This window comes from Tupaia chinensis, unplaced genomic scaffold (genome assembly GCF_000334495.1).
Source record: "Tupaia chinensis unplaced genomic scaffold, TupChi_1.0 Scaffold000415_1, whole genome shotgun sequence".
NCBI classification, from domain to species: Eukaryota; Metazoa; Chordata; class Mammalia; order Scandentia; family Tupaiidae; genus Tupaia; species Tupaia belangeri.
The window spans coordinates 67,920-94,794 of NW_006159920.1; the positions used below are offsets into that span (position 1 = coordinate 67,920).

Sequence of the window (26,875 nt, forward strand, 5' to 3'; positions counted from 1 at the left end):
CCCGCTATAGGGCGCGTGCGCTCGCCAGACAGACAGAGAGAGACATAGAGACAGAAAGCGAGAAATCACCCCCCAGGGGGGATGGTCACGCCGCAATCCCTTCTCCTCCATTCTCCTCTCGGGATCTTGAGCACGTACGCACACGTGTCCGGCGTGAGTTTTAAGCCACCGGGTCCAGGACGCGAACCACGGTCGACTACGTGGGAGTCCAGCGACATAGCCATTACACTAACTGCTGGTTCCCCAGGGTTTACTTTTTTAAAGCAAATCACTCTCCCCTCCAAGTCAGTTCAGCAAGGATAATGTCATTTCCTCAGTTAATGGGAAACTTGACACACTCCATTCTAGTCTGAGAGCCTCTGCAGAAAGAACACCACAGAACAAAGACTTACAGTTACACCCTCACCTGCCTCTCCTTTCACTCTTACCTTCTCCACATGAAGAGCTGAGTGGGGGCTGAGCCACCGGATATCTTTCACAAATTGCCAGTAATCAGCCTGGCGGCAACACACCTGCTGAGGGAATGCATGAAGTGAGCAAAACACTACCAGTTTGGACCAACCCTAGTTCTAGTGTTGACATTCGAAGGGAGGAAAAAAAAAAGAGCATAAACCTCGCTTGCTTCAACAAAGATACTCAATAGTAATCAAAGGAATACATGCAGATGTTTGTCCTTTTAAAGAATAACTACTAAAAATCAATTTCTTGTTCTTTTGAACAGGTAATTCATACATATGATATAGAAGACACATAGTGAAAAAAATTCTGTTTTCTATCTATACCTTTCTCTCCACTCAATTTCCTAAAAGGTAATTCTTAAAAGTGGTAAAGACTTATTGCTGAAAGCTGGAGACAGATGTCTTTAGTTCCCACTAGAAGCAAAACCAAATAAGGAAACAACTGCTTTCCCCTGCTACCCAGGTCAGGAAAGGGCTGTATTTAAAAACAAAAGAAATGTTCAGTGCTTGACAAATGGTCTCACACTAGATGAGGCCTGAACATAGTAGCAAAATGTTTATATTACAGAAACATAATTGTTGTTTCCTGAGAATCTTTTCTGAGATTACTGGGCAGGGGTTAAAATTGAAATCTAAACTGTTTTTTAAAATATAGAACTGGCACAATTATCGGGGGTCTGCAGGTGGCGTGGTGGTTAAAGGTGCTGGACTCCCCCATGGCCAACTGTGGTTTGAGTCCTGGACCTGGTGGCTTGCTTTCTCACTTTCTCTCTTTCTCTATCACTCTGTTCTTCTGTTCTTCTCTGGTCAAATTAAGATAAATAAGATAAAGAAAGAAATAAAGTCCAATAAAATATCCTAAAAAAAAAAAAAAAAAAGAACTTGCACAAGTATCAAGAGATAAACCAGTTGATAGAACAAAATAAAAAGCCTAGAAAATATATCAAAACTTGGGGGCCAGCCAGTGGTGTGGCAACTGGGTCCCATATGGTTGAATGCACAATTCTAGTCCTGGACCAGATGGCTTGACAAACACACCAGGTGCATATGCATGCATGCCCAAAATCCTGAAAGGAGAACTGAGAAGAGAGTGTGGTGTGGCTATCTCCCCAGAGGGTGCCTCTCACCTCTCTCATGTGTGCACACATGCTCGCTCCCTCCCCCCCCATTAGTGCACACACCCTATAGAAATTTTTTAAAAGAGTTATTTATTTAACTTTATTTATTAATTCATTTACGTTTAATTTGACTAGAGAGACACACACAAAGAGGGAGAAAGAGAAAGCAAGCCACCAGGTCCAGGACTTGAACCGTGGTCATCCATGTGGGAGTGTCCAGTGCCTTAGGCACCATGCCACCTGCTGGTCCCTAGAAATATTTTTTTAAGTCAAAATTTTATACCCATAACACATCTCAAAAGCCAGTGGAACTCACCTAGACTGGGAAGGTAGAAATGAAAATTGCCAAGTGTCAGACATACCTAATTTTTTGGCAATTAACATCGTGAAGACCTGTAGTACTCTGGCAGCAGTTGGCAGTCTGGCTGGTGACCACTGAGTGACCAGGGATTGGCAACAGAGGGATACTGACTCAGACATATCTCCTGGTTACGTCACTTTTAAGTGACCAGCATCTAAAATGAGTCTCCCTACTTCAGGCAAAATTTTAGGTTAAGTTAAGCCCTTTAATAAATGATGTTTTTTATTTGTTAAAAAAAATACATTGGAAAATAAATGAATTATTCAAGAAATTTTGTTGAGAAAACTGGCTAGTTAAGTAGATTTATCAGGTGTTCTCAACCCAACATACCAACATAAATTTCAGCTGGATCAAAGATTTAACTATGAAAAAAGAAACTATACATCCACCAAGGGGAAAAGTAAGAATATTGAATTTTTGAATTTTTTTAAATTCATGATAGAGCATGTATGTGCACACATATGATAATGAGAGAGAGACCTATCCCCTCAACAGGGTCTGTCCACACCATAATCCCCTTCCTCCAGGCTTCCAGCACGCTGGATTCTGTGCGCCTACATGCATATCTGGTGTACTAGACTGACTGAGCTGGGGGTTCAAAACACAGTGGTTCTGTGGGACTCAGCTTCTCCTGTGCAGCACATGTGCCTCCTGTGAGCAGCATGAGGCGTTTCAGAGCAGGCCCACAGTATGCTGTTATTTATATAAAAATCCAGGAGGTATAACAAAGTAAAGTATTTGTATTTATTTCTACGAGCATAAAAGTTATTTGGAACGAAACTACTAACAGTCGTTACCTATGGGATCAGAAAAGAACAAGACTTTCCAATGTATATGGTATTATGCTTTATTTTTCAACCATGTATATCTATTAAAAAAAATGGAATGTTCTTAAAGCAAGTTAGAGTGATACACACACACATAGTATAATCTTAATTTTTAAAAATCATATTAATACACAGAAAAAAAAAAGCATTAAAAAATCTACAAGGGCCAGCAGGTGGCATGGTGATTAAGGGCACTGGACTCCCACAAGGCCAACCATGGTTCAAGTCCTGGACCTGGCAGCTTGCTTTCTCACTTTCTCTCTCTGTCCCTCTCTGGTCAAATTAAAATAAGCAAATAAGTAAATAAAGTTAAATAAAATAATTCTTTAAAAAGGTAATAACAAATGTAATTAAATAAATAAATAATTCTTTCAAAAATAAAAATAAAAAATCTACCAAAGGGCTAGCCTATATCCTGCTGGTTAATGAAGCTGGATCCCAATGGCCAACTGTGTAATGTCTCAGACCCAGTGGTTTAAAAAACCTTGCTAGGCCTAAGTGTATGTATGCCTAAAATCCTGAAAGGAGGAAAAAATGGAGAAGAAGGGATTGTGACTTGGCTGTACCCCATGGGGAATGCTTTCTCTTTTTTAAATATTTATTTATTTTTAAGAGAGATATTTTGTTATAAGGCATGTGCGCTCACCAGAGAGACAGAGAGTTAGAGAGACAGAAAGCAAGAAACCATCCCCTGGTGGGGGATGGCCACACTGCAATCCCTTCTCCTCCATTCTCCTCTCAGGATCTTGGGCATTCATGCACACATGCATGGTATGAGTTTTAAGCTTCAGGGTTTGGGACTTGAACTGTAATTGGCCATGTAGGAGTCCAGCAAAGTAATCATTACGCCATCTGCTAGTCCTAGTGCTTTCTCACTTCCTCTCTCTCTCCCTCTCTCTCTCTCCTTCTCTCTCTCTCTCTCCAGTAAGCACACATATCCTCAGGCAAAGAAAAAAAAATAAAAACCTACCAAAATGTTAAAGAATGGTTGTTATTCGTGTCAATACGAGAGAGAGCTGACGCCATCGCACAGCGTTTAAGGGAGTTGAATCCCACACAGCCAACCATGGTTCAAATCCTGCCAGTTTGCAAACTATGTTGGAAAAAAAAAAAAGTTATATGTGTGTGTGTGTATGTGTGTGGTGTGTGCACACATGCCTAAAACTCTGATGGGATAGAGAACCGAAGGAAAAGAGATGGCAGCGTGACTAGGCCCCGTTGTGGGGGTGCTTTCTCGCCCACACCTCTAAAGAGCAAGTGTGTCCTCTGGCAATTAAAAGAAAAAAAGATTATGAGAGATATTTACTTCTTTACCAAATTTCCAGCAAATAAAAATGTCAAGGAAAATACCACAGAGGTCTTTTTCCTTCATTGTTATTTTTTAAGTTGGGTAGTCATATTGCAAAAACAGGTTTCTTCTTAGTGGAAAGTAAGGTATCCTTTCACTTCCACGAGCAACCTCAGGAACAGAGTGTCTTCACAAATCTAAGCAGCAGAATGTGCCTCTCTTTATGAAAGGTCTAAAAGGAAGACTGGATGAGATCTCTCTAAAAATATGGTCATGAGGTATGATGTTACAACCTTCCTAAGGCCCTGAGTAGCCAAAAAATAAAATCCTCACATTCCATAACACATCCTTATGAAAGCACAGAGGAGATACGGCCAGCATGAATCATGGTATCCTTCCCCTCCCTGCAAGGGTACAACACCCAGAATAGCTTCCTAATGACGTGTAGCCTGAAACCTTTGAAAGCCTTAATCTTTAGGGAGGAAACCGAAAGAGTAAAACGAGTTCTTGACACAGGCTTTAATTCTCAGATTTCTACCAGACAGATCAAAGCAGCAATGAAATTGGCTTAGGTCTTTTGTTTTTCATTCTTTCCACTAGAGCTTGTGGTTGCTGTGTGTGTGTGAATATGTCAGATTCTCCTGGTTGGCTCTGCTTCCACGTATTAACATTACTGCTGCTTTGCAAGTGACCATACACTTTGGCGTTTTTCATTCTGATAATCAGAATATCTGTGAATGCACAGATATTCACAGATATTATTAAAAAGCTATAACAAGACATGTTATCTGTGCTTTCACAGATATTATTACCTTCAATAGCTACAACAAGATATGTTAATAGCATTTCATTCACCAAACATCTTTCATTTAAGAATCTCACAGACATTACTAATTCATCATGACACATCTCCTCTTCCTTGCACAGATGGCAAAACTGTCTAACATGGTTAAGTGACTACGCTAAATGACAATGTGAAATGAGCAACAGGGCCAAGAAAAGAACCCATGTGCTATCAACACAGGAGTAATTCAACCACTGAATGCCAGCACCCCTACTCTGGGAGCTACTTTGGTCATCAGTCTGGGAAACTTGCGCTGAGTTTTTGTAAAACATGTTGACACAACTCACGTTTTTGGCTTAGGACACTGAGCAGACCAATGCCACAAAGTAGTACAGAGTATCAAGAGGAAGGGTGATCTCATGAAAGAAAATAAGTTTGGCTTTGATAATCTTTGGTTGGGCTGCAGGAGGAGAGTCAGAAAATGAGTCACAGACAGCTAGTCTTCTAATCTAGACGTCAGCAGAAATGTCTAAGGTGGAATGGTCCTCAGTGTATGAATGATAGTTTTTTAAAAATGCAAGTAGGGGACCAGTGGGTGGCGTGGTGGTTAAGGTGTTGGACACTCCCACATGGCCAACCACGGTTTGAGTGTCAGACCAGGTGGCTTGCTTTCCCACTTTCCCTCTCTCTCTGTCTCTCTATCTCTCTCTGGTCAAATGAAAATAAATAAATGAATAAATAAATAATTCTTTAAAGAAATGCAAGTAGATGAGATAGTTTTAGGAAAATGTACAGAGTAAGAAAAGATAAGGGCATACTACAAAATCCCACCTAAAATCATCATCATCATCATCATCCAGGCTGGTACCATAGCCTCGTGGTTAAAGGAACCAGTCCCTGCATGGCCAACCCTCTGGTCTGAATCCTGGCACTAGCAGCTTGAAAAATATGCTGAGCATGTGTATGTGTATGCCTAAAATCCCTAAAGGATGTAGAAATGGAGAAGAGGGGATTGTAACATGACTATGCCCCACTGGGGGTGGGGAGGCACTTTCTCCCTCTCCCTCTTTCTCCCTGCTGAGTGCATGTTCCCTCTGGAGAATTAAAAAAATAAAAATAAAAACCCATGAAGAAGAAATTCCAATAAAAGAAACTGAGGTCAAAGTAAGACAGGGCCAGTCTATGGTGTGGTGATTAAGGTGGCTAACTCCCAATGGCCGGCCTCATGGTTTAAGTCCTAGACTTGATGGCTTGAAAAACATGTTGGGTATGTTGGGCATGTCCAAAATCCTGAATGGAGGGGAAAAATGGAGAAGAATAGATTGCTGTGTGACCATTCCCCATGGGCCATTCTTTCTCATTTTTCCTTCTCTCTCTCTGTCGAGCACCCTCTGGCAGGCAGGCAGGCAGGCAAGCAGGAAGGAAGGAAGGAAGGAGTAGGACAATATCCCTGTGACACCAGAAGATAATGTCATACGAGTCAAGATATGATGATGGTTGGAGCCGGGAGGTGGCCTGGTGGTTAAGGGTGCTGGACTCCCACATGGCTGGCCACAGTTTGAGTCCGACCTGGTGGGTTCCTTGCTTTCTCACTTTGTCTTTCTCTCTCCTCACTTTTTTCCTCTCTGGTTAAATTTTAAAAATAATAATAAATAAATAAATAAAAGATACGACGTTGGTCAACAGTGGTGAACATAAAGCAATGTCCAAAGGAGAAATATTCACTATATTTGGCAACATGAACATCATTTTATTTAAACTGCTAATGCAAGATCACCAGTGGTAAAGACAGAAATAACATTTTAGTGGGTTAACTTATTTGCTTTGCAAATTCCAATGTTCTTAATTTTTTTTTTTATAAAACTACATGTAATTGGAAACCACCTATTAACTACTCATGTTAACCCTCCTCACTTCTTTTCACTTCTTGTTTTCACTAGTCACTTCTGTACTTGCTAGAGTTCTCACATGTATTTTGAGGATGAATTCTCATTACCCCTGCAAAGAAAACATCTAATTTTTTCTCCCTATCAATAATTTGAAGTAAAGATAACAACAAAAATCTAAACTTAGTCAACAAGGTGAAAATTCTAATTTGAAGAGAATCAGAGGAAGAATTGATGAGTTTGCATGAGGAAACAAACACTAATTCTAAATACATCAACTTTATCAAGCCTAAGCAATTAACTATCACTTGGTCACACTGGCTTCTAGGCAAAAGGATTGATAATCCAAAGCAAAGTACATTTAATGCAACTGATCACGTGGACTTTCACCTTTCTCTGTAGAAATATTTTCTGAATGAAAGTCAGAGACGGATTAATGTGTTTTTGCCTTGGTTCTTTTTCTTCCTTTATTCTAGCTATTTTTTCAAAATGGCATGACTTGGGGCCAGTACGTGCCATAGTGGTTAAGGTGCTGGACTCCCACATGGCCAATCACAGTTCAAGTCCTGGCCCCAGAAGCTTGAGCATCATGCCAGGTGTGATTGTGCATACATGTATGTGCCCAAAATACCGAGAGAAGAACGGAGGAGAAGGAGTTGCAGCATGGTCATGCCCCTAGAGTGATTTCTCACTTTCTCTTTCTTTCTCTCAGGGAGTGTGCACACCCTATAGCTAAAATCCATTTAAAAAAAGGGGGGGGGGGTATGACTTTAAACCAAAACTAAGATTCAAAAGAAACTGTTGCCCAACTGTGGATGGCTAAAAGTGATCCTCCAAGATGCCCAACCACAAATTCCTAGAACCTATGGCCAAAGGGACTTTGTAGATTCGATTAAATGAAGGATCTTGAGATGGGAGGATTATGCTGGATTGCTCTGGTAGGCCCACTGTAATTACAAGGGTTCTTCCAGGAGGGAGGTAGGATAGATCATAGGGAGAGAAGATGATATAAAAGCAATGATTCCAAAATGTCATGCTGCTGGCTTTGAGATGGAGGGCAGGGCCAAAAGCCAAAAACTACAAGAAATAATGCTATAGAAGCTGGGGAAGGCAAGGAAAGGTAGAGTTCCCAGAAGGAGTACAGCCCTGCAACTTGGTTGCAACCTAGGAAACCCATTTGGTACTTCTGATCTCAAGAATTGTAAGGTAATTGGGGGGCCAGCAGGTGGTGCAGTGGTTAAGGCGCTGGACCCCACGTGGACTGGACTGTGGTTTACGTCTTGGACCCAGCAACTTGAAACTAAGGCCAGGCATGTGTGTGTGTGGATGCACAAAATTCTGAGAGGAAAATAAAGGAAATGGGAGAATGAAGGAAAAGGGATTGTGGCATAGCCAGCTCCTCAGAGGGTGATTTCTCACTTGTCTCTCAAGTGTCCTATAGAAAAAAATTTCTCTCAAAAAAAAAATTGTAAAGTAATAAATACGTGCTGATTGATGTCTTTAAGTTTATAATCATTTGTTACAGAAGCAATAGGAAACTAATAAACTAACTTAAACACTTGATCCTGACTTGCTGTTCTACCCAGAAAATTATCCATTCCATTGACATCTATGGTGTATTAGGTACTAAGTGAAATATTTCAGATACAAATAAATGTATTAAGTCACAGTCCTGCTCTCAAAAGCTCAGGAACCAGAGCCAGCAGGTGGCATGGTGTTTCAGTTGCTGGACCCCCACATGGCCAACCACAGTTTGAGTCCTGGACCTGGCAGCTTGAAAATCACACCAGATGCGTATGAGTGCATGCCCAAAGTCCCAAGAGGAGAAAGGAGGAGAAACTGCAGCATGAGCATTCCCCTGGGTGGGGGTGATTTTTTAACTTCCTTCTCACTGTCTCTCTTGAGTGAGCACATGACAAAAAAATAAAGAAAGAAAAGAAAAAAAGAAAGAAAAAAAAGAAAGAAAAGAAAAATGAGACTAGGAGGTGGAGTGGTGCTTAAGGCACTAGACTCCAACATGGCCAACTGTGGTTCGAATCCCAGACCCAGCAGCTTGAAACTTATGCCCAGGCATGTGTGCATGCATGCCTAAAACTCCAGGAGGCGAAGGTAGGAGAAGAGACTGCAGCATGACCGTCTCTGTTGGGAATGATTTCTTACTTCCCCTCTATCTCTCTGTCTCTCTCTCTGGCAAGCAAACATGCTCTATGGCAAAAGCCTAAAACCAAACCCCCCCCCCCCAAAAAAAAAAAGGCTCACAACCAACCTAACGCAACTGCTTCCTGTGAAAAGGGAACTGAAAAAAGGGTTTTACATACCTGGTCATGGATGAGCCCATGATAGAGGATGCTCTGCATGTCCCTGCAAAGCCGCTCCAGGCCACCATACTTGGACCAAACGTTGGGGCTGTTGGCTGACACCAAACCCTCCACAGTAGTCTTCAAATTACCCAGCAACTGCCAGTGCTCCCTCCTGCAAGGGCATCAATTATGACAATGATCAGTTAACTTTGTTGCACCTGATCCTGACCATGTCAAAGAAAGTCAAAGCTAAGGAGCCTCTGGCCCTACCTCCTAGCACTGTCTTCCCTATTAATTTTTCACTTGGGCTTAAGATTTAAATCTTAAAGGATTAAAGTCATAAAAACTATTAAGATTAAAAGCAAAAAAAAAAAAAACACTTCACATTAATGGCATCTTATGCTTTGTAAAGTGATTTTCATCTACTGTAACATCATTCAGTTCTCACAGAGGTAGACTATAACCCTATGTTATAAGAGGATGACACATTAAGATCCATTTCTGATCAATGACAGTACATGGGCAGTATATGAAAATGTTATGGCAGCTGTGCAAAACTAGAAATCTTTTTCAAAAAGAACAAACAAAACAAAACCTTTTTATTCACTATACGAATATAGGGACCAGCAGTTGGTGTAATGGCTATGTCGCTAGACTCCCATGTAGTCGACCTCAGTTCGAGTCCTGGATCCAGTGGCTTAAACTCACGCCGGGTGCATGTGCGTGCGTGCCCAAGATCCCGAGAGGAGAATGGAGGAGAAGGGATTGCAGCGTGGTCATCCCCCCTGGGGGGTGATTTCTCGTTTTCTCTCTCTCTGTCTTTCTGGTGAGCACACGTGCCCTATAGCAAAAACCTCTCCAAAAAAAAAAAGAAAAAAGAATATAAATTGCCCTGGGACAGCAAGTGGCATAATGGTTAGGGCTCTGGATCCCACATGGACAACTTCACAGTTCAAGTCCTGGACCGGCAACCCGAGGGACACGCTAAGCACATGTACGTATGTGCCCAAAATCCTTGGAGGAAAAGAGGTTGTGGCATGGCTATCCCCCCTGGGTCGGTGATTTCTCACTTTCTCTCTCTCTGCATCTCTCTATCTCTCCAGTAAGGACATACCCTATGTCAAAAATCTAAAAAAGAAAAAAATAATTTAAATAATATAAATTACCCATGATATTTCCTTCATGATTTTTAAGCTAAAACTGAGACTAAATTGTTTTAGGTTTGCATTGAGTCACTCTGGCACATGTTCCCAAACCAGACAGTGGCTCACATCCTAGAACACTGAAGTACACTAGTGAAAAAATGTAAAAATTGCTACCCTAGCTAATCTTCAAAGTTCCTCTTAATCCCCACCTTTTTTTTTTTTTTTTTTTTGGAGAGATTTTCACTGTAGGGCGCGTGCGCTCGCCAGACAGACAGAGAGAGACATAGAGACAGAAAGCGAGAAATCCCCCCCAGGGGGGATGGTCACGCCGCAATCCCTTCTCCTCCATTCTCCTCTCGGGATCTTGGGCACGCACGCACACGTGCCCGGCGTGAGTTTTAAGCCACCGGGTCCGGGACACGAACTGCGGTCGACTACGTGGGAATCCAGCGACATAGCCATTACGCTAACTGCTGGTTCCCAATCCCTACCATTTTCACATCACAGCTTCCAATCCTACTCAAACCCAACTACAATTGAGAGAAAAGAGCTGGAGATACTGAATCAAACTGGAGAAGGAAAACTTGAAGAAAGGAAGTGGCAAACTCCTAATTTTTGGTCCCGAATTGTTATCTTGCACACTTTACCTTTCCTTCCATCTCTTACAGAATACTACTTCCACTTTTTAAGGACAATCATGGGAACAGCAATCATTTCTTCAGGGAACTTTTATTATAGTTTTATATCATTTGGGACCAGAGGTTGACATTACGGCTATGTCGCTGGACTCCCACATAGTTGATTGCAGATCAAGTCCCAGACCCAATAGCTAAAACTCATGCCAGGCGTGTGTGTGCATACAAGCCCAAGATCCCAAGAGGAGAATGGAGGAGAAGGGATTGCAGTGTGGCCATCCCCCCAGAGGGGTGATTTCTCGCTTTCTATCTCTCTGTCTCTCTGTCTTTCTGGTGAACGCACGCACCCTATAGCAAAAACCTCTCCAAAAAACAATTGTATATCATTTAAAAGCCTAGAGGGGTGAGAGGGTCCTGAATTATAACAGAATCCTTTCTAATTCTATCAGTACTCAAAACTAAACTCTTCTGTACATCTTGTACAGTGTCTCGGCTGCTTTAGGGAAGTGAATGAGTGGGGCCAGCAGGTGATGTAGTAGTTAAGGCACTGGACCCCCACATGGCCAAATGTTGTTCGAGTCCTAGACCCAGTGGCTTTAAAATCACACCAGGCACGTGTGCATGCGTGCCCAAAACCCAAGAGGACAATGGAGGAGAAAGGATTGTGGTATGGCCATCTCCCAAGAGGATGATTTCTTGTTTTCTGTCTCTTTGTCTTTTCAGTGAGCACATGTCCCCTATAAAGCAAAGATCTCTGGAAAAAAAAAAAAGGACAATGGATAAGTGAGGTAAAGGCAGGCAAATAAAATCTACAAATAAAATAAAATGGATAGGGCCATCTCGTGGCATGGTGGGTAAGGCAGCTGGGTCCGATATGGCTGAATGCACAGTTCGAGTCCCACACCCAGAAACTTGAGAAAACATGCTGGGGGTATGTGCATGCCAAGCCCAAAACTCCCTAATGGAGAGAGAATTGAAGAAGGAATTGAAGGGTGACCTTCCCCATAGGGGGTGCTGTCTCACTTTCTCTTTCTCTCTCCAGAGAGTGCAGGAACCTTCTGGCAAATTAAAAAAATAAACAAAAACAACAACAAAAAACAAGAAGAATGAAGCTAGGTATGATACAGGAGTGTCATTTTAAAAAAGAAGGCCAGATGGAACTTTGGTCTTCTGTTTTGACAGCCTTGCGACCAAGAATTTATTCAATTGGGAAACACCAAGTTATCCTAGCCTCGTGGTATACATTTGAGTTACCAGACTTTGCTTATTCTATTTCTATTCCAGTCCTGAGAAATAGCTCAAGAAGACGAAAACTCACACAGGACTGAGGTCATTAAAGTGTCATTCACTGCTCTACTATGAGAAACGGCCATCACAGAGGCCAACTGATTGCCAACTTTTGCTCAGTGAGTGCATCCCCTGCACTTCCTCAGGGATGATAACCTCTGATCTGCTCCGACTGACACAATTTTCACATTCCAGCAGGTTACGATCAAGTCCAACAGACCTGAGAGCCAGTCTGGCCCATCAGGTGACTCTACATATCTGTGTTCTGATTCATTCTGCACTGATCTGACAAGGCTAACAGTCAAAAGACATCAAGATAAATCCCCAAAACCAACATCAAGTGCCCTAGCATCCTAGGGCTTTGATTCAAAATTTATAAAAAGACCAATGAAATTCCAGAAACTCTGAGCATTCAGATCTAACTTCCTCTGAACAAAGTTACAGAACTACTTTTCCCAAGAAAGTGTCCCTGAGATGCCAAAGCTACAAAAAAAAATGTGGCTCTTATTCTAAGATAGCTGGAACAATCTATATTTGGCTGTGTCTCCAGAAGAAAAATAAACTTTTTTTTTTTTAATCTGATTTATAGGGCCAGTCCATGATCTGGTGTTAAAGCAACTAGATCACACATGGCTGACAGCATGATTCAAGTCTCAGACCCAGAGGCTTGAAAAACACTCTGGGAGAGTGTGCACATGTGCATGCCCAAAATTCCAACAGGAAGAAAGATGGAAAAGAAGGAGCTGAGACATGACCATGCTCCATGGAGGATGCTTTCGCTCTTTCCCCATACTGTCTGTCTCTAGTGAGCACACATGCCCTCTGGAAAAATCTTTAAAAATAAATAAAATTTCATTTCATAGTCTGTTTAGTACCTTTATCTTTTTTAAAAAGAGTATTTATTTATTTATATTTTTGGGGGGAGAGGTTTTTGCTATAGGGCACGTGAGCTCGCCAGAAAGACAGAGACAGACAGACAGACAGAAAAAAGGAAATCAACCCCCCAGGGGGTTGATTGCCACGCCGCAATCCCTTCTCCTCCATTCTCCTCTTGGAATCTTGGGCATGCACGCACATGTGTCTGGCGTGAGTTTTAGCCACCGGATCTGGAACTTGAACCATGGTTGACTATTGGGAGTCCAGTGACATAGCCTTTATGCCAATTGCTGCTCCCTTTTCTTTATATAAGTTTTACTAGAGAAAGACAGAGAGAGAGAAAGGAGGAGAGTGAGAAAGCAAGCCATCAGTTCTGGGACTAGAACTATAGGATCCTTTGCTTTAGTGATATAATTATTATTTTCAAAGAGTTGAAATATTAAATTCAGTTGAAGCCCATACAGTGGTTGGATTCATCTAATTATGCCTGAATCTTAGATTCAAGTAAACAGATGACCATGGAGAAATCAAATATCCTTTCACTATTCTTTAACCACATTTCAGCAGGTAAGGTCAGTTTTTCCTAAGTTAAACATGTTTGGTAATAATTATTTGGATGGTATCCCTAAGTGCTCACATGGAACCTTTCTCTGGGCACAATTAAAACCTTTGAAGTGTATTAGGCTCAAAGCAGCTCTTGGTAGAGCCACTTGTACAAATTTTGAGCATGTTCTCCTTTGATCCCCATAGATGAAAAGCATGGTTTTCTAAACACCTCACTCTATGCCAAGGAGGAACAAGACCTGAGTGGCAAGGGACAGCATACCCCACTGAATCACTTTTACCGACTCTCAGTAAAGTCAGTCTCGGAATAAAGTCCCTTCTGTTTTCTTTGCGAGCATCCTGACCATATTCTTCCTTTACAGAGAAGTAGGAATTGCTTAAGTGACTCAAATAAAGATATATGAGGAAAAATAGTTTTCCTCAATGCCACCTCTGTATTAAGTCTGCCAAATTATAAGTGACACTCAAGAGCATAACAAAAAATTTACAAGTGTGGTTTTGTTTGTTGGTTGGGTTTTGGTTTTGTTTTATTTTTTATTGCCACAGTGTGGGTACACTTACCAGAAACAGAAAGAGAGAAAGAGAAAGCATCCTATTAACCACAATAATCCTTCTTCCTCCATTTCTCCACCCTGTCAGGATTTGAGGCACATATGTGCAAACACCCGGCTGGTTTTTTCAAGCAGCTGGGACTCCACCCAGGTGGGATCCAGTTTCCTATGCACCATGCCTAATTGCTGCATGACAGGCCAACCTGACAAACACTATTTTTTTTTTTAAAGAAGTAGCATAATGGAGCCTTTTTAAAAAGTAGTATAATGGAGCCGGCAGGTGGTGCAATGGTTAAAGTGCTGGACTTCCACATGGCCAACTACAGTTCAAGTCCCAGACCTGGTGGTTTGCTTTCTTTCTCTCTCTCTCTCCTCTCTCTCTGGTGAACACATACGCCCTATTGCCAAAATTTTTAAATAATAATAACAAAATTAAAAGAAATACTTTTTAAAGAAGCATGTTATTTAAAAAAAAATAGTATACTGATAACTAAACTATGACCAAAATATAACCAATTACTAGGAAGAAGATAAATAGTAAGCGTAAGTGCTATTCAACTGTAAAGTGAGAGTCAATATAAGAAATGTATATTGGGTTATATGTGTTGGAGCTAGCCCCAAAGCACACTGGTTAAGCACCGTACACTGGGAGCCAAGATCCTACATGGTCAACCACAGCTGAAATCCTGGGACCAGAAGCTGGATAAACATAGTGGGAAAAACACATTGGTTTTGCTTGCCCCAAATCCTGATGGGATGGAGAAATGGAGGAAAAAGGCCTAGAGAATGACCACATCCCATTGGGGGGTTCTCTCTCTCTGGCAAGCACTTGTGCCCTCAGGCAATTTGAAAAAAAAAAATTATATATTGGCATATCTTCAATTCCCAAAAACTCTTCCTACTGGTAAAAGGAAACAGTTCAGCTTAATCTCATATCACTTCCAAAGCATGCTATTTATCTGAAATGGGCCACAGTATCATTACCTGAGCTCATAATTGAAGATCAGGTTGTTCCTGAAGTAGGGGAGAGAGGTATGATAGCTATATGATGGAATATCATAAAAGATTACAATTTTTTAACAAAAAGCATTTCCAAAGCTAATGATAGTATGTTTAAGTATAAAAAGCAGAATGGAAAATTACATTTATAATCTAACCATAAAAATGCTGAAAAGATGGGACCAGCAGATGGTGTCGTTATGTCACCGGTCTCCCCCATGGTCGACCATGGTTCGAGTCCCGGACCTGGCAGCTTCAAACTCACACCAGGCGCATGTGTATGTGTACCCAAAATCCCAAGAAGAAACTGAAGGAGAAGAGATTTTGGTGTGGCCATCCACCCTGGGGAGTGATTTCTCACTTTCTGTCTCTCTGACTCTTCAGTAAGCATACACGCCCTATAGCAAACAAGTCTCTCAAAAAATATATATATATATAATGAAAGGAAGTATGTTAACAGTGGTTACCTCTGATGATATTAAGAAATGTGAAGAGGGAAATTGTTTAGGCCTCTCCTGAGAATGACTAACAACTATTGTAATAAAGACTCAGGAACCTGGGGTCAGCCAGTGGCACGGTGGTTAAGGCAGCTGGATCTCACATGGCTGACTGCATAGTTTGAGTCCCAAACCTGAGGGCTTGATTGACACCAAACACATGTGTGTGGCCCAGAGTCCCAGAAGAAATGGAAGAGAAGGGACTATGGAGTGGTCATCCCCCACTGGAGGATGATTTCTTAGTTTCTCTCTGTCTATTTCTGTCTCTGGCAAGAGCACCCTATAGCAAAAATTTTAAATAAGTTTAAAAAAAATTTTTAATAAATTTTCATTGATTACAAAATGAAGCTGGATCAAAAGAATCAGTAATCTGAACAGTAATCTGAACAAAGCAAACAAGAAGTTGAAAAGCACCACAAAGAATTTTTTAAATACTCAATTACCTATCAAGGGCTTCTTATACTGTAAGACTGCGGTCAGGCAAGCCCCTGAGAATTTTAATGCCAGAGAGCACTTCCCGAAGGAAGTAATGGGTTTCTCCTTAGGGTGGAGAAAAACGTAAATAACATACTGGTTGGTAACACTGGTAGCAAGACTACCACCTTTAATTTGTGTTTAATATTCTTATCTGGCCATATAGGTTTTTAACTATACAGTATTTAACTTATAGACTATGTGGTTAAATTGTTATATTGCTTCTAAAATCCTAATATGGTTATAGAGAAAGCATACTTGACTTTATCATGCAGTCTCTTCTGGGGCCCAGAGAAGAACCTAACCATTGACTAATCCCATCCTTTTTGTTGTTGTTGTTATTTGGGTTACTGCTATAGGGCATGTCAGAGAGAGACAGAGACCATGAGAGGGAAGGTAAGAATCACCCCCCAGGAGGGATGGCCACACCACAATCCCTTTCCCTCTGTTTTCCTCCCAGAATTTTGGCCACGCATGGATATAAGGCTAGTATGATTTTCAAGCCCTCAGATGTGGGACTAGAACCATGGCTGACCACGTGGGAGTCCAGCACCTTAACTACCACTGAACTGGCTGGCCCCTAGTCTCATCCTCTTAGTGGCTGAGGGCAGAATCTTTTTTTTTTTTTTTTTAAGTTTACTTCTTTCTTTCATAAAGGTGAGAGACAAAGGGAGAGAAAGATAAGCACCCTCCACAGGGCATGCCTCTCCCTAACATAAAAATCCCTTCTGGCCAGCAAAACCATTGTCATATGTGTCCCGCGTGTACAGGTAGACCCGGAGACTGAGTCTGCAACCTTCCACATGGCTCCAGCATCATTTGAGTGGCATGTTACTGCTATGCCACCCAGCTGGCCCTACTGGCTGACAGTAGAGATTAAGCAATACTTTGTAACTTCACATCTATTCAACAAATGTCTCACCAGTCATAGGTGCAGTGGGGGCAGGCCTTCAACAAAGTTCGTGGAAAATGTATATAGATTTAAAAAATGTTTTGCACCAAAATAAACTTATACCTTAATTCCACTTTCCCATGAACTTTCTGAAGAATTCTTTTTTTTTTTTTCTTTTTTTAGATAGGTTTTGTTATAGGGCTCGTGCGTTCACCAGAAATACAGAGAGAGAAAGAGGAACTTTCTGAAGAATTCTCCCCCAGGGGGGATGGCCATGCCACAATCCCTTCTCCTCCATTCTCCTCTCAGGATCTTGGGCACTCACACACACACACCCAGCGTGAGTTTAAGCCACCGGGTCCGGGACTCAAACCGCAGTCAACTACGAGGGAGTCCAACGACATAGCCATTACGCTAACTGCTGGTCCCGAGGTGATCACTTCTTAACCAGGTAACAGTCAGCAGGACCCCAGGATTTCCAAAGGTTTATAAAATTGCTATTTATAAAATTACTATTATTAGTTCTTTTTCATTTGAGTGCTTTTGAGAAGAAAGTAATAGAGCCATCTGCTGTTTCACTTCTGCTCTCCAAGACCATAATGGAGGAGAAGGGATTGCAGTGTGACCATCCCACCTGGGGGGTGATTTTTTGCTTTCTGTCTCTCTGTCTCTCTCTGTCTTTCTGGTGAGTGCATACGCCCTACCTCTTCAAAAAAAAAAAAAAAGAATCAGTCACCTTTTCAGTCCTGTAATCCAGAAAGGTTCCTGTGAGTTTCACCGGCAGAGACTATGGCCCAATGAACTTTCAGAACTAATTTGCCACGTTCCTATTTCATTATAAAATTTATAATCTCCTTTAATAATCTGTCCTTTTCCTAATCAAGTACGGATTAAACTTCAAGTGAACAGAGCCAGAGGAAGTAAAAACATGTAAGGACGCTGCTGTAGCTGTCTCCAGAAAAGTTCAGATTAAAGTCCATAATAGCACTTGTCCAAATGACATTAACTGAACTTCCTGGAACTTCCTGTGATGCTGGAAACTGTCTACATCTGAGCTGTCCAATATGGCAGCCACTAGTCACTGTGGCTATGAAGTACTTGATATCGGCATGGTATACCTAAGGAACTGAAATATTAAACTTTATTTAAGTTTAAATTACTACATGTGGTTAGTGGCAATCATTTTGGACAGAGCAGATCTAAAATCGCTCTGGTAGGTTGGTAAAAATCTGTGGAAGAAAGATTTAAAAAAAAAAAAAAATGAAAGAGGGGTAGTGGTTAAGGTGATGGACCCCCATGTGGTAGAGTCCTGAACCCAGAATTTAAAACTCCAGCTGGGCCTGGACCCAGCGGTTTGAAACTCATGCCGGGCATTTCCAAATGTTTCTAAAACTGCTTTACTATGAGTTTTCCATTTGAGTGCTTTGACATGCGTGCATGGCCAAAATCCCAAGAGGAGAATGGAGTAGAAGGAACTGTGGCATGGCCATCCCTGGTTGGGGGTTGGGGGACACTTCTCGCTTTCTGTCTCTTTGTCTCTGTCTCTCCAGCAAGCGCACATGCCCCATAGCAAAAATCTCTCCAAAAAATTAATTTAAAACATTTTAAGTGGAAGTGACAGAGCTATAAAAAGCAGATTCAGCTGAGGAGAGTGTATACAGAAAAAAGCTGCAGGTATAGTGCTTTCAGTCAGCTGAAACACCCTAGCCCTCCTGGGTTCTGACAATAGCAGTTTCTCCAAAATCTTTGCGAGTTTATTTTTATGCTTTTTAAAATTTTCAGAGGGTGAGTGTACTTGCTGGAGAAAGAGAAAGGGAAAGTGAGAAGCATCCCCCATTCAGGATTGTCACACTGCAATTCTGTCTTCTTCATTTCTCCCTCCTTTTGAGTTTGCAGGCACATATTCCCAGAATGTTTTTCGAGCCTTCAAACCCAGGACTGGAACTGTGCAGTCGACCCTGTGGGATCCAGCCACCTTAATCACACCACTGGCTGGTCTATTTCTGGTTTTTTTTGTACTAGTAACTGAACTAGTAGACTGTTTAAATATCATCCTGCTGGGACCAGGATGGCTATGTTGCTGAACTCCCGTGTAGCTGACCATGGTTCGAGTCCCAGACCTGGTGGCTTAAACTCACTCTGGGCGCCTGTACGTGCATGCCTAAGATCCCCAGAGGAGAATGGAGGAGAAAGGATTGAGGCGTGGCCAACCGCCCTGGGGGGTGACTTCTCGCTTTCTATCTCTCTGTCTGTCTGGTGAGCGCACACACGCCCTATAGCAAAAACCTCTCCAAACAAACAAAAAAAATCATCCTGCTTTGCTATCAGTTCTATATAAACTGTCAACACCTAGTATGATGAAAGGAAAAAGAAAAAGAAGAAAAATAGGAAATGAAGATAAATGTAAAAAGAAGTGAAACTGAATAGGGAGGAAGGGAAAAAAAAAAGCCCTTTCTTTTTTTTTTTTTTCTTTTTTTTTTTTAAAACAAAAGTCCTATCAATGATATCACCACTGGCACCTGTGCCCAACCCTAAGCAGCATGACCAAATTGTTAGTGTTTCTATGTCTTGAATGTTTGTTTGTTTGTTTGTTTGTTTGAGAGGTGTTTGCTATAGGGCAGGTGCACTCACCAAAAGACAGAGAGACAGAAAATGAGAAATCACCCCATAGGGGGGATGGCCATGCCACAATCCCTTCTCCTCCATTCTCCTCTCAGGATCTTGGGCACACACACACACACACACACACACTCAGCGTGAGTTTAAGTCAGCGTGTCTGGGACTCAAACCGTGGTGGACTACATGGGAGTCCAGCGACATAGCCATTACGCCAACTGCTGGTCCCTTGAATGAATATTCATTAACACCAACTATGTGTCAGTCATTATGCTAGGCACGGTAATTACCATGGCTAAAGAGGAAGAGTCTCCATCTTTCAAGATATTCTGAATGAGAAGGAAGAAACTGGCACTTACATGACTGCTATGAAGTGAAAAGTGCTATCATAGAGAAAGAAAAGGACAGTTCGGGGATGCCTTTTAAAGGAGAATCATTTAAAGAATGACTAAGAGCTGTCCAGGCAAAGAGAAAGGTATTGCAGGGAGTGTAGAGAGACAAGAATGAGACTATTGAGCAAGACGTGAATTAGTAAAAGCAATAGTTTTGCAACTGAAAGCTTGATTAGGACAAACTTATAGACTGAATACTGGGGTAAGGAGTTTTGACTATTCTATTTTCAATGAGAAAACAACTGAACATCTCTGAGCAAAAAATACATAGTAACTGTTCTTGAAAAATTAAGCTAGTAGCACCATGTAGACTCTCTGAAACTGGAAAACTAAATTTAGACTGAAAGATTATTAGGTTACTATTAATAAAGTAATCCTCAGGACCAGCAAATGGCGTGGTGGTGAAGGCACTGGACACTCCCACATGGCCGAACATGGTTTGAGTCCCAGACCTGGTGGCTTGCTTTCTCACTTCCTCTCTCTCTCTCTCTCTCTCTGTGTGTGTGTGTGTGTGTGTCTCTGTCAAAATAAAAATAAATGAATAAATAAAATTAAAAATAAAATAATCCCCAATGAGATAATAAGGGTCTGCAGTGAGCATGTTGGATATATCTGTCTGGAATTTATGTCTCTTTGTTTTGGTAACAGAACTCTGATTTTCCACAGAGGAACCACTTCACTACTACTCACTTTGGTCCAAAAAGTTCCCAGAAGTTCTGACCCTAGGCTTAACTGTGCAGCAAAAAACAGAAATATAACTCAAGTCAATAGAAAAAAAAAGCCCCAGAATTTTTACTTTTGCTGGAGCTATTGAAATTACCTCTTTTGTTGTTGGTGAGACTGCTAAACTTGGAGTATGAAGTGTTATATGCTATAGAAAAGCTTGCCTGAAATTGAAATTAACACATCAGGAAGCAGAACCCAGAGAGAGGGAAAAAGTCTCTCTTTTTTAATTTATTTATTATCATCATAATCTTGTTTATATTACATTGAATCACATATAACTTTACAGTGTATTACATTTCTTTTTCCAGAGGGAATGCCATGCATGTCAGTCAATAGAGACATTAAAATCTGCCCGCCCAGATCCTTTCTGGGGGTACTTCCTTTCTTTCCTTTCCTTTCTTTCTATTAAACCTTCTTTTCTACCTACTTCATTCGTAGTTGTGGTTTCATTTTGCGCCTAGGGACAGATCTCTAATTTTATTGATCTGGACCCAAAGAACCAAGGACTTCACAATGCAGCTCAACACTTTCCCATTCGTTAACATAATGGATAAATATCTTTTCATTGTTTTTCCCGATCATTATTATTATTCCAATTATTTTTTAACCAGTCAATCACTATTTCTCACTTTGCTTGTAAAAAGACTTTACCCAACATGAAATACTTCTCACACCAAACCAGTTGAGAATACTGTACACGTCATCATCAACAGGTAATAAACCATATCTGTGTCCTACTAATTTCATGCCTCTCTATCTGTTCTCTTGATATCTTGAGAGGGAAAAATTCTTGACTTTGAGCACCTAGATATGACTATTCTTGAAGCAATAGTACACCCTGGATTTTTTTTTTTTTTAAAGAGAGCTTTTTGCTATATGGCGCATGTGCTAGCCAGAGAGACAGAGACAGAGACAGAGAGCAAGAAATCACCCCTGGGGGGGGATGATCATGCCACAATCCCTTCCCCTCCATTCTCCACTTGGGACTTTGGGCACACATGCACACCCACCCAGTGTGAGTTTTAAGACACTGAGTCCAGGACTCGAACCGCAGTCGACCATGTGGGAGTCCAGTGATATAGCCATTGTGCCATCTGCTGGTCTCACCCTCTGGATTTTTTAGTAACATAAATCATTAATTATACTTGGAAACAGAGAGAGAAAGGCGGCTTCAAGGGAAAAATCAGCAACAAAATTCATAGAACCTACTGACTGCTTGCAGAAATATCAAATTTCACTTTGAGGCTCTGACTTGGTTGATAGAGTAGAAAATGCCTTTAAGTGAAATAGAAAAACAGAAGAGAAGGTTTTGATCAGTGGAATGAGCTTACTTTGGAGACTAAAGTATCTCACTACTTGAATTCTGACTCTGTCTGGATCACCACCCCAGGAAAGCTGACCAGAGCATGCACCTGAGTCTCAGTCTCAGAAGGAGACTGCACAGCCCAGGGGAGTGCAGGATGACAGAGTGACGCTGGAAAGGTGACTACTGGTTCCTTTAAGGTCATCCACATTTTTTCCTATGACAAATGTGTCACGACTTTCCCAACCCAATAGTTTCACCGAACAACCTCCAAACAACTGTTAAGAAAAGTTAAGGACTCAGCCAACCTGTGGCCTGGTGGTTAAAGTAGCTAGATCCCACATGGCCAACTGTGCAGTTCTAGTTCCAGATCGAGCTGCTTGAGAAGCACATCAGATGCATGTGCACACGTGCCAAAACTTGTGAAAGCAGGGAGAAATGGAGAAGAAGGATTGTGGAATGACCATTCTCCACTGGGGGCGGGGAGAGATTGCTTCTTCAGCTTCCCTTTCTCTATCTCTCTGGTGTAAGTGTACATGCCATCTGGCAAAATTAAAAAAAAAAAAAAAGTTAAGTATTATCCCTAAGCAGTACAGCATTTTTTGCTAGTGATAGTTGGATGGAAACAACAGAGGAACCTGTGACATCACTACCCTCATCGGAGAGAGACCAACACCCTAATCTCCAAGGTGCTCAATTCAGAGCCACAGAAGGAGAAAGAACAAGCTATACCATTGCAAATAATATAACCTGTGGACCACACGCCCACTCTGTTTCAAGAAAACTGGGGTGGATGGAAGTAGACATTATTTTGCACTTTGCAGATACCAGGCACCCTGTGAAGAGCCTCATGCACATTATTTAATTGAATCCTCACAACCTCCCAATCAGAAAGTTATTCTTCATATTCTCCCTAGTCAAACGGAACAAGTAACTTAAAGAGCTAGGATTCAAATGTAGGTCTACCTGGTTTTAATGCTCATGCACGGGGACCAGCAGATGGAGTAATGGTAACATCGCTGGACTCCCACTTAGTCGACTTAGAGTCCCAGCTTAAACTCACAAGTGCATGTGTGCCTCAGATCCAGAGAAGAAAAGGGACTGCAGTATGGCCATCTCCCCTGGGGGGTGATTTCTCACTTCTATCTCTCTTGAGCACACGTGACCTATAGCAAAAATCTCATTCGAAAAAAGCTCATGCACATTTTGCTACATCTGAAAATACACTAAAGTTTTGGAAAATATACTGAAAAGTTTTATCCTTTGCATTTCAAAATGATGCCTGAGGTAGAGAATCGAGGGGACAAAAATAAAATAAAATAAAAAGCAAAATATATAAGAAGCAAGAAATGGAAAATTATTTGTTGACAATAATATGTATGGTAACATCCTTGATTAAGTCAATATACAATATATTCTAAATGGAAAAATCTCATTTTGTATACTGTATTGATGTACAGTGAATGAATGTAAATAAATAAATTAATTAAATTTTAAAAATAGAGATAATTCTCAAGTATTCATATTAAAGAAAATGCCTAATATCTGTGCTTTATAGCAGATACTGAAAGTTTGGAAGGTATGTTACCAGGGAGGGCAACTGTGGATATTAGAGAGAATACAGATGGGGTAGTATGAGAGGTGGGAGGTGGAGGGAGGGAAACAGGAGAAGAAAAAAATATGCTTAAGTGACAAAAAAAAGAAAACCTATTTGCTGATGATAATGTATATAGTAATGTCTTTGTATTAACTGATATGCATGGTATTCGTGCTGGAAAAAGCAATATTGTACACTGTAAAGATGTATGTGATTAAAAGTAAATTAAAATGGGGCCAGCAGGTGGCGTGGTGGTTAAGGTGTTGGACTCCCACATGGCCAACTACGGCTCAAGTCCTGGACCTGGCGGCTTGTTTTCTCCCTTTGCCCTTCTCTTTCTCATTCTCTCTCTGGTCAAATAAATAAAATAATTATTTTTAAAAGTAAATTAAAATGAAAAATAAAAGAATAACTTAAAGTTATAATAAACTTTACAGTGTAAAAAAAAAAAAAAGATTGTGGGGCCAGCAGGTGGCATAGTGGTTAAGGGTGCTGGACTCCCACATAGCCGACCCACTATTCAAGTCCTGGAATTGGGGGCTTGCTTTCTTGCTTTCTCACTTTCTCTCTCTCTGTCCCCCTCTGTGTCAAATTAAAATAAATAAATAAAGTTAAATAAAATATTTTCATTTAAAAAAAGATTGTTTTTAGCTGGATGTTTTATCTGTCATAAAAAGGTTATGTGACCCAGCCACAATGACCGATTCTCAGGCACAAGACATGTATTTACCAGTTGTCTATCCAGAGCTAAGGAGGCCACCAGTGCCATGAAGCCTCATTAAACAACACATTCTGACTTAACCAGCCACCAACAGAGGGTAGTCCTACATAACAATAGAGTAACTTTGTGGGGATGATCCCACTCTGAAATTAAGTTTTGACTACAGGTCCTTGATTAAGAGGAAAACATAAAAAGAATAATAAAAGAAAAAGATACCAGCAAAGGAGCCATTCTATGATGACAAGCAAAGAATACTGGAAATTTATTCACTGTCGCATCCATTTCTTTGTCACTCTCAGCATAGTGAGAGGCAGCATAGCATAGCTATTTCAAGTGCAGACTGTGGGGTCAGACTGCCTGTGTTTGGTGCCTGGTGCCACCATGGACGTACTGACCTTGGCCAGTTACTTACCCTGTCTGAGTCTCAGCTTCCTCCTCTGTGAAATGGTGATAGTAAAGGTCTTACCTCACACAGTTGTTATGAGGATTAAGTTAACATGTGGAAGGCTCTTAAAACAGTGCCTGAGTGTGGTAAATAGGTACTTGACAAATACATTAAATGAATAAATACATAACCCAGCTCCACCTAGACTGGGAGAAAATTTGAACTTGAATTTCTGACCCAGTCTCTCACATAAACTGGTAGAGGAAAATCAAAATAATTCTAAAATTTGTTTAGAATTTACATAGGACCTTTTACATGAAGCATTTCACAGACATCTCGATGGAGAATAAACAGCCACATATACATAAGCAGAAACTGAAGCATGGAAAGGAGAAGTAAAATGATCAGTTTCACTTGGTTCACATCATTCACAGGTCTCGGGCAGGAACTCCAAAGCCCTATCACTACAGAGTTCATACAGGTGACAGGTTACCCATGTACATAAAAGAGGAGCTGCCCTTAAAAACAGCCGAGTCTTGGGAACCAGCAGTTAGTGTAATGGCAATGTCGCTGGACTCCCGCATAGTCGACCGCAGTTCGCGTCCCGGACTCGGTGGCTTAAAACTCACGCCGGCACGTGTGCGTGCATGCCCAAGATCCCAAGAGGAGAATGGAGGAGAAGGGATTGCAGCGTGACCATCCCCCCTGGGGGGTGATTTCTCGCTTTCTGTCTCTATGTCTCTCTCTGTCTGTCTGGCGAGCGCACACGCCCTATAATGAAAAAACCTTTCCAAAAAAAAAAAAAAAAAACCAGCCGAGTCTTCAGCTGGGCAAGTCACCTCATGTAATTTTCCTCGATTGATATTTTCTCAGAGGTAAATATTTTGCTCCTAGTCTTTGGATCCCAGAGGCCCCTGCCATCACTATACCTGAAACTGTTTCTAAATATCAAGGAGACTCCCTTCAGGCACACCTCTGTTCTAGTCCGTCACTATTCCAGCCATTTATGAGGTTAAGACCAGAGTTATTAATGTAACAAACCCTAAATATGGGAAGCACTTCTATTCTACCGAGTCCAATGTATCTTTAGTCAAAGTTCTTAATCTCTTAAATGCCCTAATTTCTATGAATTTTCTGACAATACATCCACATAAATGTGAACTTGCTTAGTTTGGATGGTGGGAAAGAAGTGAAAAGTATGAAGACAAAAAGGAAATGACAGAGAGGTTCTGGCACTCTCTGGCAAAGCTCCCAGTCTGCCCATGACAGGGACCTTGCATTGACAAAAGGCACGCGCACAATTTCTGGTCTCATTGCAAGCTCCCCACCCCATTGCCATGACAATCACTCACTTTCATCCACCAGCCCTCCTCGCCTTCTCCCCACACTCTTCCCCGCCTAAGCTTCTTTCCAGGCCATTCATAAGCCCTAACCTTTTCTCCTAGAAATTCTTACAACATCACTTCCAAATATTGGCCCGACTTGCCGCCATCGCAAGTTTCAGTCAAGCCATCAACCTGTGCCCTCCTCTTATCCATAGGCTCTGGCCTATAAAATCTCACTGCAGCACCTGAGTCCCTTTCTCCCAGATTCAGTCTTCTTCACCTCCTCTCCCGCAGTCTTGGATCCGAGCTTCGCCCTCTTCTGCTCCTCTACCCTCAACAATCATGTACACCCTCCCTAACCCTCACCAAGCCCGTCCCCTCGTCCTATCCACGCCCTGTCGTTTCGAATCCTCTAAGAAATTTTTCCCAGACAAGTTCCCCTTAGCAGTAGCCCTCAGGTCTGCAGCGCTCAGCACTTCTGTCCCTGCTCTCCGAGCCTTCCCAGCCTCCGGGGTTTCGGTGCATCCAAACGTTCGGCGCCCGCCCGCCGCCTCCCAGCCCACCTGCTCTCCTCCGGCAAGATCCTATCCACGCCCTGTCGTTTCGAATCCTCTAAGAAATTTTTCCCAGACAAGTTCCCCTTAGCAGTAGCCCTCAGGTCTGCAGCGCTCAGCACTTCTGTCCCTGCTCTCCGAGCCTTCCCAGCCTCCGGGGTTTCGGTGCATCCAAACGTTCGGCGCCCGCCCGCCGCCTCCCAGCCCACCTGCTCTCCTCCGGCAAGAGATCCTCGCAGCCGCGAAGGTCCATTCCCGCGCCTTCCGGCCGCATCCGGAACTGCGAGTCCCCTTCTCGCCGAAGAGAAGCGCCC

The 26,875-nt window shown here is 41.8% G+C and overlaps 1 protein-coding gene across 7 annotated transcripts in view; it reads right to left on the reverse strand.

Moving 5' to 3' along the window:
• Window positions 1–26,875, reverse strand: part of RUBCN (rubicon autophagy regulator) — an 84,924-nt gene that overhangs the window by 38,560 nt on the left and 19,489 nt on the right. For 3 of the 7 annotated variants that reach the window (XM_006154546.3, XM_006154544.3, XM_006154543.3), the window contains exons 1-3: window positions 26,771–26,866; window positions 9,041–9,194; window positions 429–512 (exon numbers count right to left, since the gene is read on the reverse strand). In XM_006154546.3, coding sequence (XP_006154608.2) covers window positions 429–512; window positions 9,041–9,194; window positions 26,771–26,835 — 303 coding nt within the window. In that variant the 5' untranslated portion in view covers window positions 26,836–26,866. Of the gene's footprint in view, window positions 1–428; window positions 516–9,040; window positions 9,195–26,770; window positions 26,867–26,875 lie in introns of those variants that run through there. The other 4 variants (XM_006154545.3, XM_027774208.1, XM_006154542.3 and 1 more) reach the window with 2 other exon arrangements.